This window comes from Lithobates pipiens, unplaced genomic scaffold (genome assembly GCF_037356315.1).
Source record: "Lithobates pipiens isolate NorthernLeopardFrog02 unplaced genomic scaffold, aLitPip1_a1.2 Scaffold_16, whole genome shotgun sequence".
NCBI classification, from domain to species: Eukaryota; Metazoa; Chordata; class Amphibia; order Anura; family Ranidae; genus Lithobates; species Lithobates pipiens.
The window spans coordinates 14,032,420-14,047,019 of NW_027507748.1; the positions used below are offsets into that span (position 1 = coordinate 14,032,420).

The 14,600-nt window shown below is 46.5% G+C and overlaps 1 protein-coding gene across 1 annotated transcript in view; it reads right to left on the bottom strand.

Moving 5' to 3' along the window:
- GPR156 (G protein-coupled receptor 156) overlaps positions 1–14,600 on the bottom strand; it is a 68,951-nt gene that overhangs the window by 23,830 nt on the left and 30,521 nt on the right. The window contains exon 6 of the mRNA XM_077479596.1: positions 3,172–3,297. Coding sequence (XP_077335722.1) covers positions 3,172–3,297 — 126 coding nt within the window. The remainder of the gene's footprint in view (positions 1–3,171; positions 3,298–14,600) is intronic.

Genomic DNA, 14,600 nt, shown 5'->3' on the forward strand with positions numbered 1-14,600 from the left:
AAATTGCTGTGTAAATACCGTGCGAGATAAAAAGTTGCAATGACCACCATTGTATTCTCTAGGGTTTTTGCTAAAAAAACATATATAATGTTTTGGTGTTCTATGTAATTTTCTAGCAAATAAATGATGATTTTTACATGTTGGAGAGAAATGTCAGAATTGGCCTGGGTGCTCCAGAACGCCTGAAGGTGCTCCTTGCATGTTGGGCCTCTATATGTGGCCACACTGTGTAAAAGTCTCACACATGTGGTATCTCCATACTCGGGGGTAACAGCAGAATGTGTTTTGGGGTGTAATTTGTGCTATGCATATGCTGTGTTTGAGAAATAACCTGATAATATGACAATTTTGTGAAAAAAAACAAGGAAAAAAAAAACATGATTTTGCAAAGAATTGTGGGAAAAAATTACAACTTCAAAAACCTCATCATGCCTGTTACTAAATACCTTGGAATGTCTTCTTTCCAAAAAGGGGTCATTTGGGGGGTATTTGTACTTTTCTGGCATGTTAGGGTCTCAAGAAATGAGATAGGCCTTCAGTACATCAGATACATTTTCAGATATTGGCGCCATAGCTTGTGGCCTCTATAACTTTCACGAAGACCAAATTATATCCACCAATTTGTACTTATTTTTTACCAAAGATATGTAGTGGTATAAATTACTAATTTGCTAAATTTTATAACAGAAACTAAGAAAAAAAATGTATTTTTTTACAGAATTTTCAGTCTTTTTTCTTTTATAGTGCAAAAAATAAAAAAAAACGAGCGGTGATTAAATACCACCAAAATAAAAGCTCTATTTGTGTGAAAAAAAGGACAAAAATTTAATATAGGTCCAGTGTTGCATGACCGAGTAATTGTCATTCAAAATGTGAGAGCACCGATAGCTGTTAATTGGTCTGGTTAGGAAAGGGGTTTAAGTGCCCAGTGGTCAAGTAGTTAATTCATTATTTTATTTTTTACTAGTAATGGCGGCGATCAGCGGTTTTTATTGTGACTGCGACATTATGGCGGACGCATCGGACATTTTTGACACATTTTTTGTGACCATTGTCATTTATACAGCGATCAGTGCTATACAAATGCACTGATTCCTGTGTAAATGACACTGGCAATGAAGGGGTTAATTTCTAGGGGGCAGGGTAATGGTTAAGTGTGTCCTGGGGAGTGTTTCTAACTGTGGGGGGGGGGCGTGGCTACGTGTGACACATCACTGATCACCGCTCCCGATCACAGGGAGCAGAGATCAGCGACACTGTCACTAGGCAGAACGGGGAGATGCTTGTTTACATTAGCATCTCCCCGTTCTTCCTCTCCGCGAGGTGATTGCGGGACCTGCGACCCGACTCATGGAGCTTGCTGCGGGGGCGCGCTCACGCCCGCTGACCGCCTCTTAAGGGGGCAACGTACAGGTACGTTTGTTTGCCTGTACGAGCCCTTCTGCCGACGTATATCGGCGTGAGGCGGTGGACAAGCGGTTAAGGAGGCCATGATGGTCTCTGCCAGCTTGGGGTGGTTGGTATTCTGTGGTGTACTCTTTGCTGGGTTGTTTGGGGTGTGGCTGTATTCCAGTGTTCTATTGTGTCTGTCTGCCCTGGATATTATGGGATGTGTATGTAGATTAGCTGTGAGATTGGTGGGGGCAACAGCTCTCACTCCTGATTGGACAGTCTACCCCACCTGGAATGCAAAGGTGGGTGGGGGGGGGAGGGGAATTGTCCAGAGTTTTCAATAAACAGTTCATGTTCAGCAACCAAACGAGTATTGCCTTGTTTTGTGGTTGTTAGAGGTTGGAATATCTGATATCTATATTCAGACTGGGAGGAAGCGGTATATGACGAAAGCACCTGCGACCCGACTCATGGAGCTTGCTGCGGGCGCGCTCACGCCCGCTGAACGCCTCTTAAGGGGGCAACGTACAGGTACATTTGTTTGCCTGTACGAGCCCTTCTGCCGACGTATATCGGCGTGAGGCGGTGGACAAGCGGTTAAGGAGGCCATGATGGTCTCTGCCAGCTTGGGGTGGTTGGTATTTTGTTGTGTACTCTTTGCTGGGTTGTTTGGGGTGTGGCTGTATTCCAGTGTTCTATTGTGTCCGTCTGCCTTGGATATTATGGGATGTGTATGTAGATTAGCTGTGAGATTGGTGGGGGGGCAACAGCTCTCACTGCTGACTGGACAGTCTACCCCACCTGGAATGCAAAGGTGGGTGGGGGGGGGGGGGGGGATTGTCCAGAGTTTTCAATAAACAGTTCATGTTCAGCAACCAAACAAGTATTGCCTTGTTTTGTGGTTGTTAGAGGTTGGAATATCTGATATCTATATTCAGACTGGGAGGAAGCGGTATATGACGAAAGCACTCAAGCGGAGTGTGGGACGTTTCGTTACCTAAGGTAGAGGGTGCTACATATAGAATTCTATATTATTAGAAATATATTAAAACTAAATCTAAAAAAAATATTAATTATTTTGAAGTATAAATGACTATAATTATATTAAATATGAATAAAATAACTTATCAATAACATACAGAAAATTATTTATAATAAATATATTAAATAAAAATATAATATAAATGATACACAATGTACTATAGAGCTCTTTATTTCCAGTATTTATTTCCAGTTTTTTAAGAATCACTGACATACTGTATATTTACAGATCACATGGAGCCATTTCCACCAGTCCCTGTCCACCAAAGAAGCTAACACTCTAATGTCCCCTCCACCCACTTGACCAATTCCCCTTCTAGTATGTTGTTAAATTGCTGCCAGATAGAACATACAAACTCCATGCAGATAGTGTCCTACTTGACCTTAGAAAAACCTTTGGTGTGTGGGGTGAACGCGTTTCGGGCTCAGATGTGTCAGGCCATTGAATGTCAATTTTCGGGGGTTCTCTGCTGGGGGTTTCCTGGGACCGTGTATTGGTCCTGCGTTGGAGTATTTGGTCATGGTTCCTATAAACAGTTCTGTCAAATCGAGAGCTCTACATACTAATGCCTTTGGTTCCATCAGGGGGCTCTGGCTTTGACTCATCAGGAAGCATGTCAGACCTCTGCAGAGAGACCGCTGCTTCCACTTAGAGAGCAAGTCTGGTATATTATGCAAGTAAAGGGGTAAAAAATCACAATAAATTCAGGCTGTAACACTACAAAATGGGATTCTCACCTTGATGCTGGCGCTGACATTCTGGGCACAAAGGACGGGGTCAGACAACACCCAGGACAGGAGCAGCACGGAGTCAATGAACAGCAGGGCGGCCTGTAGACCCAGCAGCGTCAGGTCCTTTATAATCTGCAGGACGAAAACAGGAGTCAGTGATATGTCATAAGAGGACCTGTCACTGCGCTGCTATTACTTCTTCCCTGTAAGTGCGGGACGTGCCACAGCTCAGCTCTGCACATAACTGGGCATTGGGGGAAAACTACGGGGTCCGTTTATTAAAAATGTGTTGGATGAAAATCACAAGCGTTCACCCAGCCCTCGCAAAACTCTGACCATATTTTGCTTAATACAGTGATTTCCTATGATTGTCAGCTCCATCTAGTGGCCGTAATCCAGTATTTTCCACGATTGACATATTTCAGGAAAAATACAGCATTACGGCCACTAGATGGAGCTGACGATCATAGAAAATCATTGAATTGGGCAAAACATGGTCAGAATTCACGAAGAAACAGGATTTGTCAAATATTTGGGTGTCTTTATTTATAAATGACATTTTGTAAGCATTCTATAAACCCCTACACATTACCATGGGAGGGGGGGGGGGGTTATCTAGGGGCCCCTTATTCCTAAAGAGAGCTTTCATATTCTGATAAGACCCCAAACTGTAGACCCCCCACGATCACTGGGCCAGGGCTGTGGGGTAGGGGCCCTTGTCCACATTAACTTTAGAACAAGGTGCTTTGCTGGGGTCCCTTGCTGGCATGTTGGGGGCATGAGGCTTGGTATGGTTCAGGAGGGTAAGGGGCCATATACTTGCCCACACCTTTTTCTACCCACCCAGGCTGCATGCTCAGATTAAGGGATTTAGGGGGACCCCATGCCTAAAATATATACCATGCCCTAGGCCTCTGATTTTCTAGGAATCCTTGCACATTCTTTTTTTTTTTTTTGCATAGCGTACCCCCTTAAAATCCATACCAGACTCAAAGGGTCCAAGTGGGGGGTATTTTATTTTGGTCATTCTTCCTGTATGATGTGCTGCAGCAGCACTAAAAGTTACAAAGGAAAGCTTTTTATACAAATGATATTTCCCTGATGGCTTCTTCAGCTTACATTGGCAGCAAATGATATTTCCCTGCTGGCTTCTCCAGCTTACATTGGCAGCAAATGATATTTCCCTGCTGGCTTCTCCAGCTTACATTGGCAGCAAATGATATTTCCCTGCTGGCTTCTCCAGCTTACATTGGCAGCAAATGATATTTCCCTGCTGGCTTCTCCAGCTTACATTGGCAGCAAATGATATTTCCCTGCTGGCTTCTCCAGCTTACATTGGCAGCAAATGATATTTCCCTGCTGGCTTCTCCAGCTTTCATTGGCAGCAAATGATATTTCCCTGCTGGCTTCTCCAGCTTACATTGGCAGCAAATGATATTTCCCTGCTGGCTTCTTCAGCTTACATTGGCAGCAAATGATATTTCCCTGCTGGCTTCTTCAGCTTACATTGGCAGCAAATGATATTTCCCTGCTGGCTTCTTCAGCTTACATTGGCAGCAAATGATATTTCCCTGCTGGCTTCTCCAGCTTACATTGGCAGCAAATGATATTTCCCTGCTGGCTTAGAAAAAAAAAATCACACAGGCCCCCACCAAAGGTCCCCCAAAATACATAGCAAACCCTATGCCCGCTATGCATTTTGGGGTCCTTTGGTGGGGTCTGTGTGATTTTTTCCTTTTAACCACTTCCGGACCGCCCACCGTCGTTAAACGTCGGTACTTTGAAGAGGAGTATCATTGTTATGGCCGCTGCCATAACCCCGGTATCCTCTTCTTCAGTGAGCGGTCCGGTTTAAGATGAAAGTGGTCTCTGCGGCGGATTCGCCGCAGGATCACTTTTATCGGCGGCGGAAGAGTGCCCTCCCCCCCCACCCCCCGGAGGCAATCGGATCTTCGCCCTTTATGGGCATGGAGATGAGTGAGGGGAAGATGGCCCCCCCCCACCCGTCTCCATAACAATGCAGGGCGGAAGCGACATCAAAACGTCACTTCCGCCCATAGCTCGCATTTTTTTTTTTTGATTTTTTTTTTTAAATGACAATTTTTCTTTTTTCTTTTTTATTGCATTTCAGTGTAAATATGAGATCTGAGGTCTTTTTGATCTCATATTTAAGAAGCCCTGTCATGCTTTTTTTCTATTACTAGGGATGTTTACATTAAAAGTGACAACATTTTTTTTTTTTTTTAAAACAGTGTAAAAATAAATAAAAGGTAAAATAAATAAGAAAAATAAAATAAAAATTGTAAACCCCCGTCGATCTCGCATGCAGAAGCGAACGCATATGTGATTAAAAGTGACAACATATTTTTTTTTTTTTTTAAAAAGCAGTGTAAAAATCCAAAAAAAAAAAAAAGGTAAAATAAATAAGAAAAATAAAGTAAAAATTTTAAGCACGCCCTTCCTGTCGATCTCGCTTGCAGAAGCGAACGCATACGTGATTAAAAGTGACAACATTTTATTTTTTTATTTTTTTAAACTGTGTAAAAATCTAAAATAGAAGGTAAAATAAATAAAAGAAAAATGAAATAAAAATTTTAAACGCCCCCCCCCCCCCCCTACCATCGATCTCGCGTGCAGAAGCGAACGCATACGTGATTAAAAGTGACAACATTTTTTTTTTTTTTTAAAAGCAGCGTAAAAATCAAAAATAAAAGGTAAAATAAATAAGAAAAATAAAATAAAAATTTGAAACGCTCCCCGTCCTGTCAATATCTCGCATGCAGAAGCGAACGCATACGTGATTAAAAGTGACAAAATTTTGAATTTTTTTTAAACTGTGTAAAAATCTAAAATAAAAGGTAAAATAGAAAAATAAAATTGAGATTTTAAACGTGCCTGTCCCGACGAGCTCGTGTGCAGAAGCGAACGCATATGTGAGCAGCGCCCGCATATGAAAACGCCGTTCAAAGCACACATGTGAGGTATTGCCGCGAGAGCGACAGCAATAATTCTAGCCCTCCCCTGTAACTCAAAATGCAACCTGTAGAATTTTTTTAAACGTCGCCTATGGAGATTTTTTTAAGGGTAAAAGTTTGTCGCCATTCGACGCGCGGGCGCAATTTTGAAGTGGGGCATGTTGGCGTAACATTATCTTTCACGATATAAAAGAATTTGGCCAACTTTACAGTTGCCTTATTTTTTAATTAAAAAAAAAGGTGTATTTTTTTCCGAAAAAAAAAGTGCGCTTGTAAGACCGCTGCGCAAATACGGTGTGACAGAAAGTACTGAAACGCCATTTTATTCTCTAGGGTGTTAGAACCCCCAAACATTATACTTTTTTTTCTAAGTAATTTTCTAGCAAAAAAAAAAAAAACAGTTTTTAACTTAAAGGGGTTGTAAAGGTTCGTTTTTTTATTTTCTACATAGGTTCCTTTAAGCTAGTGCATTGTTGGTTCACTTACATTTTCCTTCGATTTCCCTTCTAAATGTTTTTTTTCTTTGTTTTCTTTGTCTGAATTTCTCACTTCCTGTTCCTCCTCAGTAAGCTGTTCTGGCTGACTAACCACCGCTCGCATGATGGTGAGAAGTTTACTGAGGAGTAGTGATGGACAAACTTCCGACGGGACGTTTCGCGAACGCGAAACGCGAACGGGCACAAACGTTCGCGAAAACGACCGTTCGCCGCGGGCTCCATTGACTTCAATGGGAGGCGAATTTCGCAAACCTTTAGGTCGAATTTGCGGCCACGGGGTAATTATTAGGGGGTAGCACGTAGTCCCACCACCTGGACAATAGCATAATACATGTATGAGGTGAATTTGGGATCGATAACTACAAGCATTTTTTTTTTATTTGGGAAATTGTTCTGACAATTCAGGACTATGGAGCTAATGAAGGCAATGGAGGAGAGGGAAGGTCAGGGACCAGGGTAGGCAAACAAGAGGGTGCAGGAGATACAGAGCACTGACAGCAGCACCGTAATACAGAGCACTGACATCAGCACCGTGACATACAGCGCTGACAGCAGCTCCGTGACATACAGCGCTGACAGCAGCTCCGTGACATACAGCGCTGACAGCAGCTCCGTGACATACAGCGCTGACAGCAGCTCCGTGACATACAGCGCTGACAGCAGCTCCGTGACATACAGCGCTGACAGCAGCACCGTGACATACAGCGCTGACAGCAGCTCCGTGACATACAGCGCTGACAGCAGCTCCGTGACATACAGCGCTGACAGCAGCTCCGTGACATACAGCACTGACAGCAGCTCCGTGACATACAGCGCTGACAGCAGCTCCGTGACATACAGCGCTGACAGCAGCACCGTGACATACAGCGCTGACAGCAGCTCCGTGACATACAGCGCTGACAGCAGCTCCGTGACATACAGCGCTGACAGCAGCACCGTGACATACAGCGCTGACAGCAGCTCCGTGACATACAGCGCTGACAGCAGCTCCGTGACATACAGCGCTGACAGCAGCTCCGTGACATACAGCACTGACAGCAGCTCCGTGACATACAGCGCTGACAGCAGCTCCGTGACATACAGCGCTGACAGCAGCACCGTGACATACAGCGCTGACAGCAGCTCCGTGACATACAGCGCTGACAGCAGCTCCGTGACATACAGCGCTGACAGCAGCTCCGTGACATACAGCGCTGACAGCAGCTCCGTGACATACAGCGCTGACAGCAGCTCCGTGACATACAGCGCTGACAGCAGCTCCGTGACATACAGCGCTGACAGCAGCTCCGTGACATACAGCGCTGACAGCAGCACCGTAAGCAGCCCCAGGAGGAAGTCAGCACAGCACAGGGATGGTGTGATCCCCTCATAATAAGAACCCCCAGGAGGAAGTCAGCACAGCACAGGGATGGTGGGAGCCCCTCATAATAAGAACCCCCAGGAGGAAGTCAGCACAGCACAGGGATGGTGGGAGCCCCTCATAATAAGAACACCCAGGAGGAAGTCAGCACAGCACAGGGATGGTGGGAACCCCTCATAATAAGCAGCCCCAGTAGAAATATGACACCGCTCAACCTCTTCAAAGAGGAGGGTAGGGGCATATAGTACGGTGTGCTTTTTTGGGTCAGGGAAGTGAGCCAAATGAATTAAGAAGGTCTGTGTGCTTGATTCCAAAAATTGTTTATAGACATATACATGGTCTACTGATCACATGTGTTGAATTCCTCCGAGATCCATGCCTCATTCATTTTTAGAAATGTGAGGTAGTTAACACTGTCGTGAGCTAGGCGAGTACGCTTATCGGTCACAATCCCCCCTGCTGCGCTGAACGTCCTTTCGGACAGGACACTGGATGAGGGGCAAGCCAACAGTTCGATTGCAAATTGGGCAAGCTCTGGCCAGAGGTCAAGCCTGCCCACCCAGTAGTCTAGGGGTTCATCACTCCTCAGAGCGTCCACATCGGCCGTTAACCCAATGTAGTCGGACACCTGACGGTCTAGGCGTTCCCTGATGCTGGATCCGGATGACACCTGTCGATGGGTCGGCTGAAAGAATGACCTCATATCCGAAGTCACCAACACATCTTCAAACCGGCCTCTTCTTGCAGGCGCTGTTGGATTGGTACCCGCAAATCCTTCTCTGGGAGTGGGAATTGCTCCTCTGCCAGCGCACGCAAAAGCAGAATGCAGCATTTCTCGAAGCAAGGCCTGGAAGTGCTGCATTCTGACAGCCCTCTGCGACGGCGGTAACATTTCCGCCATTTTGTGTTTGTACCGGGGATCTAAGTACGTTGCCACCCAGTACTGGTCCTTGACCCTCATGCTTTTTATACGGGGGTCCCTATTAAAACACTGGAGCATGAAGGCCCCCATTTGCACTCAAGCGGAAGGTATGTGGTGGTGGTGGTGGTGGTCGTGTTGTTGGTGGTAGTGTCTTTGGGGGTGCACATAGCAGAGAGTGAAGAAGAGGGTGCAGATCGAGAGGATGAGGAGGGTGCAGAAGAATAAGGCTGAGTGAGCCACTCAACCAAGTCTGGTGCGTCCTTTAAAGTAATTGAACGCACCTTCTGCAACTTCCCACTTTGGCTCAAGGCTGTTGCTCCTGCCCTACCCCTACCACCCCTGCGGAAGGGCCTGCCTCTTCCTCTGCCTGTCATTTTTTAAATCACCCTGTGACAAAACTCTTAGTCCCTATACCGCTGAAGGACTGCTGCAGTATAGGGCAGCGGTCAGCAGTAGTGCACGTCAACCCTATGTATTGTGGACCGATAGCGGTCCTTACAGAACAGCAGACTGTACTGCACTCAGGCCTATGTACCGTAGCACCCTATACCAAGTTACCAGTCCTTATAAAAACTTTTGTGGACCAAGCAGGTTGTGTGTTAGTGATTAGCAGACTGTACGTCAGTCCCTATACCAATGAAGGACTGCTGCAGTATAGGGCAGCGGTCAGCAGTAGTGCACGGCAACCCTATGTATTGTGGACCGATAGCGGTCCTTACAGAACAGCAGACTGTACTGCACTCAGGCCTATGTACCGTAGCACCCTATACCAAGTTACCAGTCCTTATAAGAACTTTTGTGGACCAAGCAGGTTGTGTGTTAGTGATTAGCAGACTGTACGTCAGTCCCTATACCAATGAAGGACTGCTGCAGTATAGGGCAGCGGTCAGCAGTAGTGCACGGCAACCCTATGTATTGTGGACCGATAGCGGTCCTTACAGAACAGCAGACTGTACTGCACTCAGGCCTATGTACCGTAGCACCCTATACCAAGTTACCAGTCCTTATAAGAACTTTTGTGGACCAAGCAGGTTGTGTGTTAGTGTTTAGCAGACTGTGCGTCAGTCCCTATACCGCTGAAGGACTGCTGCAGTATAGGGCAGCGGTCAGCAGTAGTGCACGGCAACCCTATGTATTGTGGACCGATAGCGGTCCTTACAGAACAGCAGACTGTAACGCACTCAGGCCTATGTACCGTAGCACCCTATACCAAGTTACCAGTCCTTATAAGAACTTTTGTGGACCAAGCAGGTTGTGTGTTAGTGATTAGCAGACTGTACGTCAGTCCCTATACCAATGAAGGACTGCTGCAGTATAGGGCAGCGGTCAGCAGTAGTGCACGGCAACCCTATGTATTGTGGACCGATAGCGGTCCTTACAGAACAGCAGACTGTACTGCACTCAGGCCTATGTACCGTAGCACCCTATACCAAGTTACCAGTCCTTATAAGAACTTTTGTGGACCAAGCAGGTTGTGTGTTAGTGTTTAGCAGACTGTGCGTCAGTCCCTATACCGCTGAAGGACTGCTGCAGTATAGGGCAGCGGTCAGCAGTAGTGCACGGCAACCCTATGTATTGTGGACCGATAGCGGTCCTTACAGAACAGCAGACTGTAACGCACTCAGGCCTATGTACCGTAGCACCCTATACCAAGTTACCAGTCCTTATAAGAACTTTTGTGGACCAAGCAGGTTGTGTGTTAGTGATTAGCAGACTGTACGTCAGTCCCTATACCAATGAAGGACTGCTGCAGTATAGGGCAGCGGTCAGCAGTAGTGCACGGCAACCCTATGTATTGTGGACCGATAGCGGTCCTTACAGAACAGCAGACTGTAACGCACTCAGGCCTATGTACCGTAGCACCCTATACCAAGTTACCAGTCCTTATAAGAACTTTTGTGGACCAAGCAGGTTGTGTGTTAGTGATTAGCAGACTGTACGTCAGTCCCTATACCAATGAAGGACTGCTGCAGTATAGGGCAGCGGTCAGCAGTAGTGCACGGCAACCCTATGTATTGTGGACCGATAGCGGTCCTTACAGAACAGCAGACTGTACTGCACTCAGGCCTATGTACCGTAGCACCCTATACCAAGTTACCAGTCCTTATAAGAACTTTTGTGGACCAAGCAGGTTGTGTGTTAGTGTTTAGCAGACTGTGCGTCAGTCCCTATACCGCTGAAGGACTGCTGCAGTATAGGGCAGCGGTCAGCAGTAGTGCACGGCAACCCTATGTATTGTGGACCGATAGCGGTCCTTACAGAACAGCAGACTGTAACGCACTCAGGCCTATGTACCGTAGCACCCTATACCAAGTTACCAGTCCTTATAAGAACTTTTGTGGACCAAGCAGGTTGTGTGTTAGTGATTAGCAGACTGTACGTCAGTCCCTATACCAATGAAGGACTGCTGCAGTATAGGGCAGCGGTCAGCAGTAGTGCACGGCAACCCTATGTATTGTGGACCGATAGCGGTCCTTACAGAACAGCAGACTGTAACGCACTCAGGCCTATGTACCGTAGCACCCTATACCAAGTTACCAGTCCTTATAAGAACTTTTGTGGACCAAGCAGGTTGTGTGTTAGTGATTAGCAGACTGTACGTCAGTCCCTATACCAATGAAGGACTGCTGCAGTATAGGGCAGCGGTCAGCAGTAGTGCACGGCAACCCTATGTATTGTGGACCGATAGCGGTCCTTACAGAACAGCAGACTGTAACGCACTCAGGCCTATGTACCGTAGCACCCTATACCAAGTTACCAGTCCTTATAAGAACTTTTGTGGACCAAGCAGGTTGTGTGTTAGTGATTAGCAGACTGTACGTCAGTCCCTATACCAATGAAGGACTGCTGCAGTATAGGGCAGCGGTCAGCAGTAGTGCACGGCAACCCTATGTATTGTGGACCGATAGCGGTCCTTACAGAACAGCAGACTGTACTGCACTCAGGCCTATGTACCGTAGCACCCTATACCAAGTTACCAGTCCTTATAAGAACTTTTGTGGACCAAGCAGGTTGTGTGTTAGTGTTTAGCAGACTGTGCGTCAGTCCCTATACCGCTGAAGGACTGCTGCAGTATAGGGCAGCGGTCAGCAGTAGTGCACGGCAACCCTATGTATTGTGGACCGATAGCGGTCCTTACAGAACAGCAGACTGTAACGCACTCAGGCCTATGTACCGTAGCACCCTATACCAAGTTACCAGTCCTTATAAGAACTTTTGTGGACCAAGCAGGTTGTGTGTTAGTGATTAGCAGACTGTACGTCAGTCCCTATACCAATGAAGGACTGCTGCAGTATAGGGCAGCGGTCAGCAGTAGTGCACGGCAACCCTATGTATTGTGGACCGATAGCGGTCCTTACAGAACAGCAGACTGTACTGCACTCAGGCCTATGTACCGTAGCACCCTATACCAAGTTACCAGTCCTTATAAGAACTTTTGTGGACCAAGCAGGTTGTGTGTTAGTGTTTAGCAGACTGTGCGTCAGTCCCTATACCGCTGAAGGACTGCTGCAGTATAGGGCAGCGGTCAGCAGTAGTGCACGGCAACCCTATGTATTGTGGACCGATAGCGGTCCTTACAGAACAGCAGACTGTAACGCACTCAGGCCTATGTACCGTAGCACCCTATACCAAGTTACCAGTCCTTATAAGAACTTTTGTGGACCAAGCAGGTTGTGTGTTAGTGATTAGCAGACTGTACGTCAGTCCCTATACCAATGAAGGACTGCTGCAGTATAGGGCAGCGGTCAGCAGTAGTGCACGGCAACCCTATGTATTGTGGACCGATAGCGGTCCTTACAGAACAGCAGACTGTAACGCACTCAGGCCTATGTACCGTAGCACCCTATACCAAGTTACCAGTCCTTATAAGAACTTTTGTGGACCAAGCAGGTTGTGTGTTAGTGATTAGCAGACTGTACGTCAGTCCCTATACCAATGAAGGACTGCTGCAGTATAGGGCAGCGGTCAGCAGTAGTGCACGGCAACCCTATGTATTGTGGACCGATAGCGGTCCTTACAGAACAGCAGACTGTAACGCACTCAGGCCTATGTACCGTAGCACCCTATACCAAGTTACCAGTCCTTATAAGAACTTTTGTGGACCAAGCAGGTTGTGTATTAGTGTTTAGCAGACTGTGCGTCAGTCCCTATACCGCTGAAGGACTGCTGCAGTATAGGGCAGCGGTCAGCAGTAGTGCACGGCAACCCTATGTATTGTGGACCGATAGCAGTCCTTACAGAACAGCAGACTGTACTGCACTCAGGCCTATGTACCGTAGCACCCTATACCAAGTTACCAGTCCTTATAAGAACTTTTGTGGACCAAGCAGGTTGTGTGTTAGTGTTTAGCAGACTGTGCGTCAGTCCCTATACCGCTGAAGGACTGCTGCAGTATAGGGCAGCGGTCAGCAGTAGTGCACGTCAACCCTATGTATTGTGGACCGATAGCGGTCCTTACAGAACAGCAGACTGTAACGCACTCAGGCCTATGTACCGTAGCACCCTATACCAAGTTACCAGTCCTTATAAGAACTTTTGTGGACCAAGCAGGTTGTGTATTAGTGTTTAGCAGACTGTGCGTCAGTCCCTATACCGCTGAAGGACTGCTGCAGTATAGGGCAGCGGTCAGCAGTAGTGCACGTCAACCCTATGTATTGTGGACCGATAGCGGTCCTTACAGAACAGCAGACTGTAACGCACTCAGGCCTATGTACCGTAGCACCCTATACCAAGTTACCAGTCCTTATAAGAACTTTTGTGGACCAAGCAGGTTGTGTATTAGTGTTTAGCAGACTGTGCGTCAGTCCCTATACCGCTGAAGGACTGCTGCAGTATAGGGCAGCGGTCAGCAGTAGTGCACGGCAACCCTATGTATTGTGGACCGATAGCGGTCCTTACAGAACAGCAGACTGTACCGCACCCAAGCCTATGTACCGTAGCACCCTAGACAGACCAAGTTACCAGTCCTGATAAAGAGCTTTGTGGAACAAGTGAGTTGTGAATGATTAGCAGACTGCAGCAGAAGGGCAGCAGTCAAGTATAATATTCTTTCTATATTTGGAAGAAAGAATATTATACGTGTACAAGCCTATTACCGTACCACTGATACCAGTCCTGAAAAGAACCTTTGTGGAACTAATAGTAACAGCAAGTCTTTAAAATTATCCTCACTGCCTGACACACTGCTTCCTGCCTGTCCCTATACAAATTGGCAAAAAAGAGTAGGCTGGAACGATTAGCTGGAACAGCTCTTTTGTGGACCTGATAGTAACAGCTAATGATGATGATGATGATGATGATGAAGAAAGACTAATCTGGCTGAGCTGTCCCTAAAATAGCAGCATACAGCGCTCTGTCCCTTTATCTAAACTGACAAAAGAAACTCAGGCTGCTGACCTAACACCTATACCAGTCCTGAAAAGAACTTTTGTGTACCAAATAGCTAGCGTTTTCTCTGTCCCTACTCCACACAGGATCCTTTCCCTACAGTGACAGAAGAAAGAATGTAAAATGGCCACCGGATCGGGTGTATTTATAGGTTAGGGGGAATGTCCAAGTGTCCATGAGCTGTCATGTCTCAATTGGTTGTCCTGTAACACATGATAAACGTGTCACGAAAGGTTAAAGTTCTTGTATACATTAAACACGTAAGTCCGCCGGGGCGAACGACGGAAAAAGGC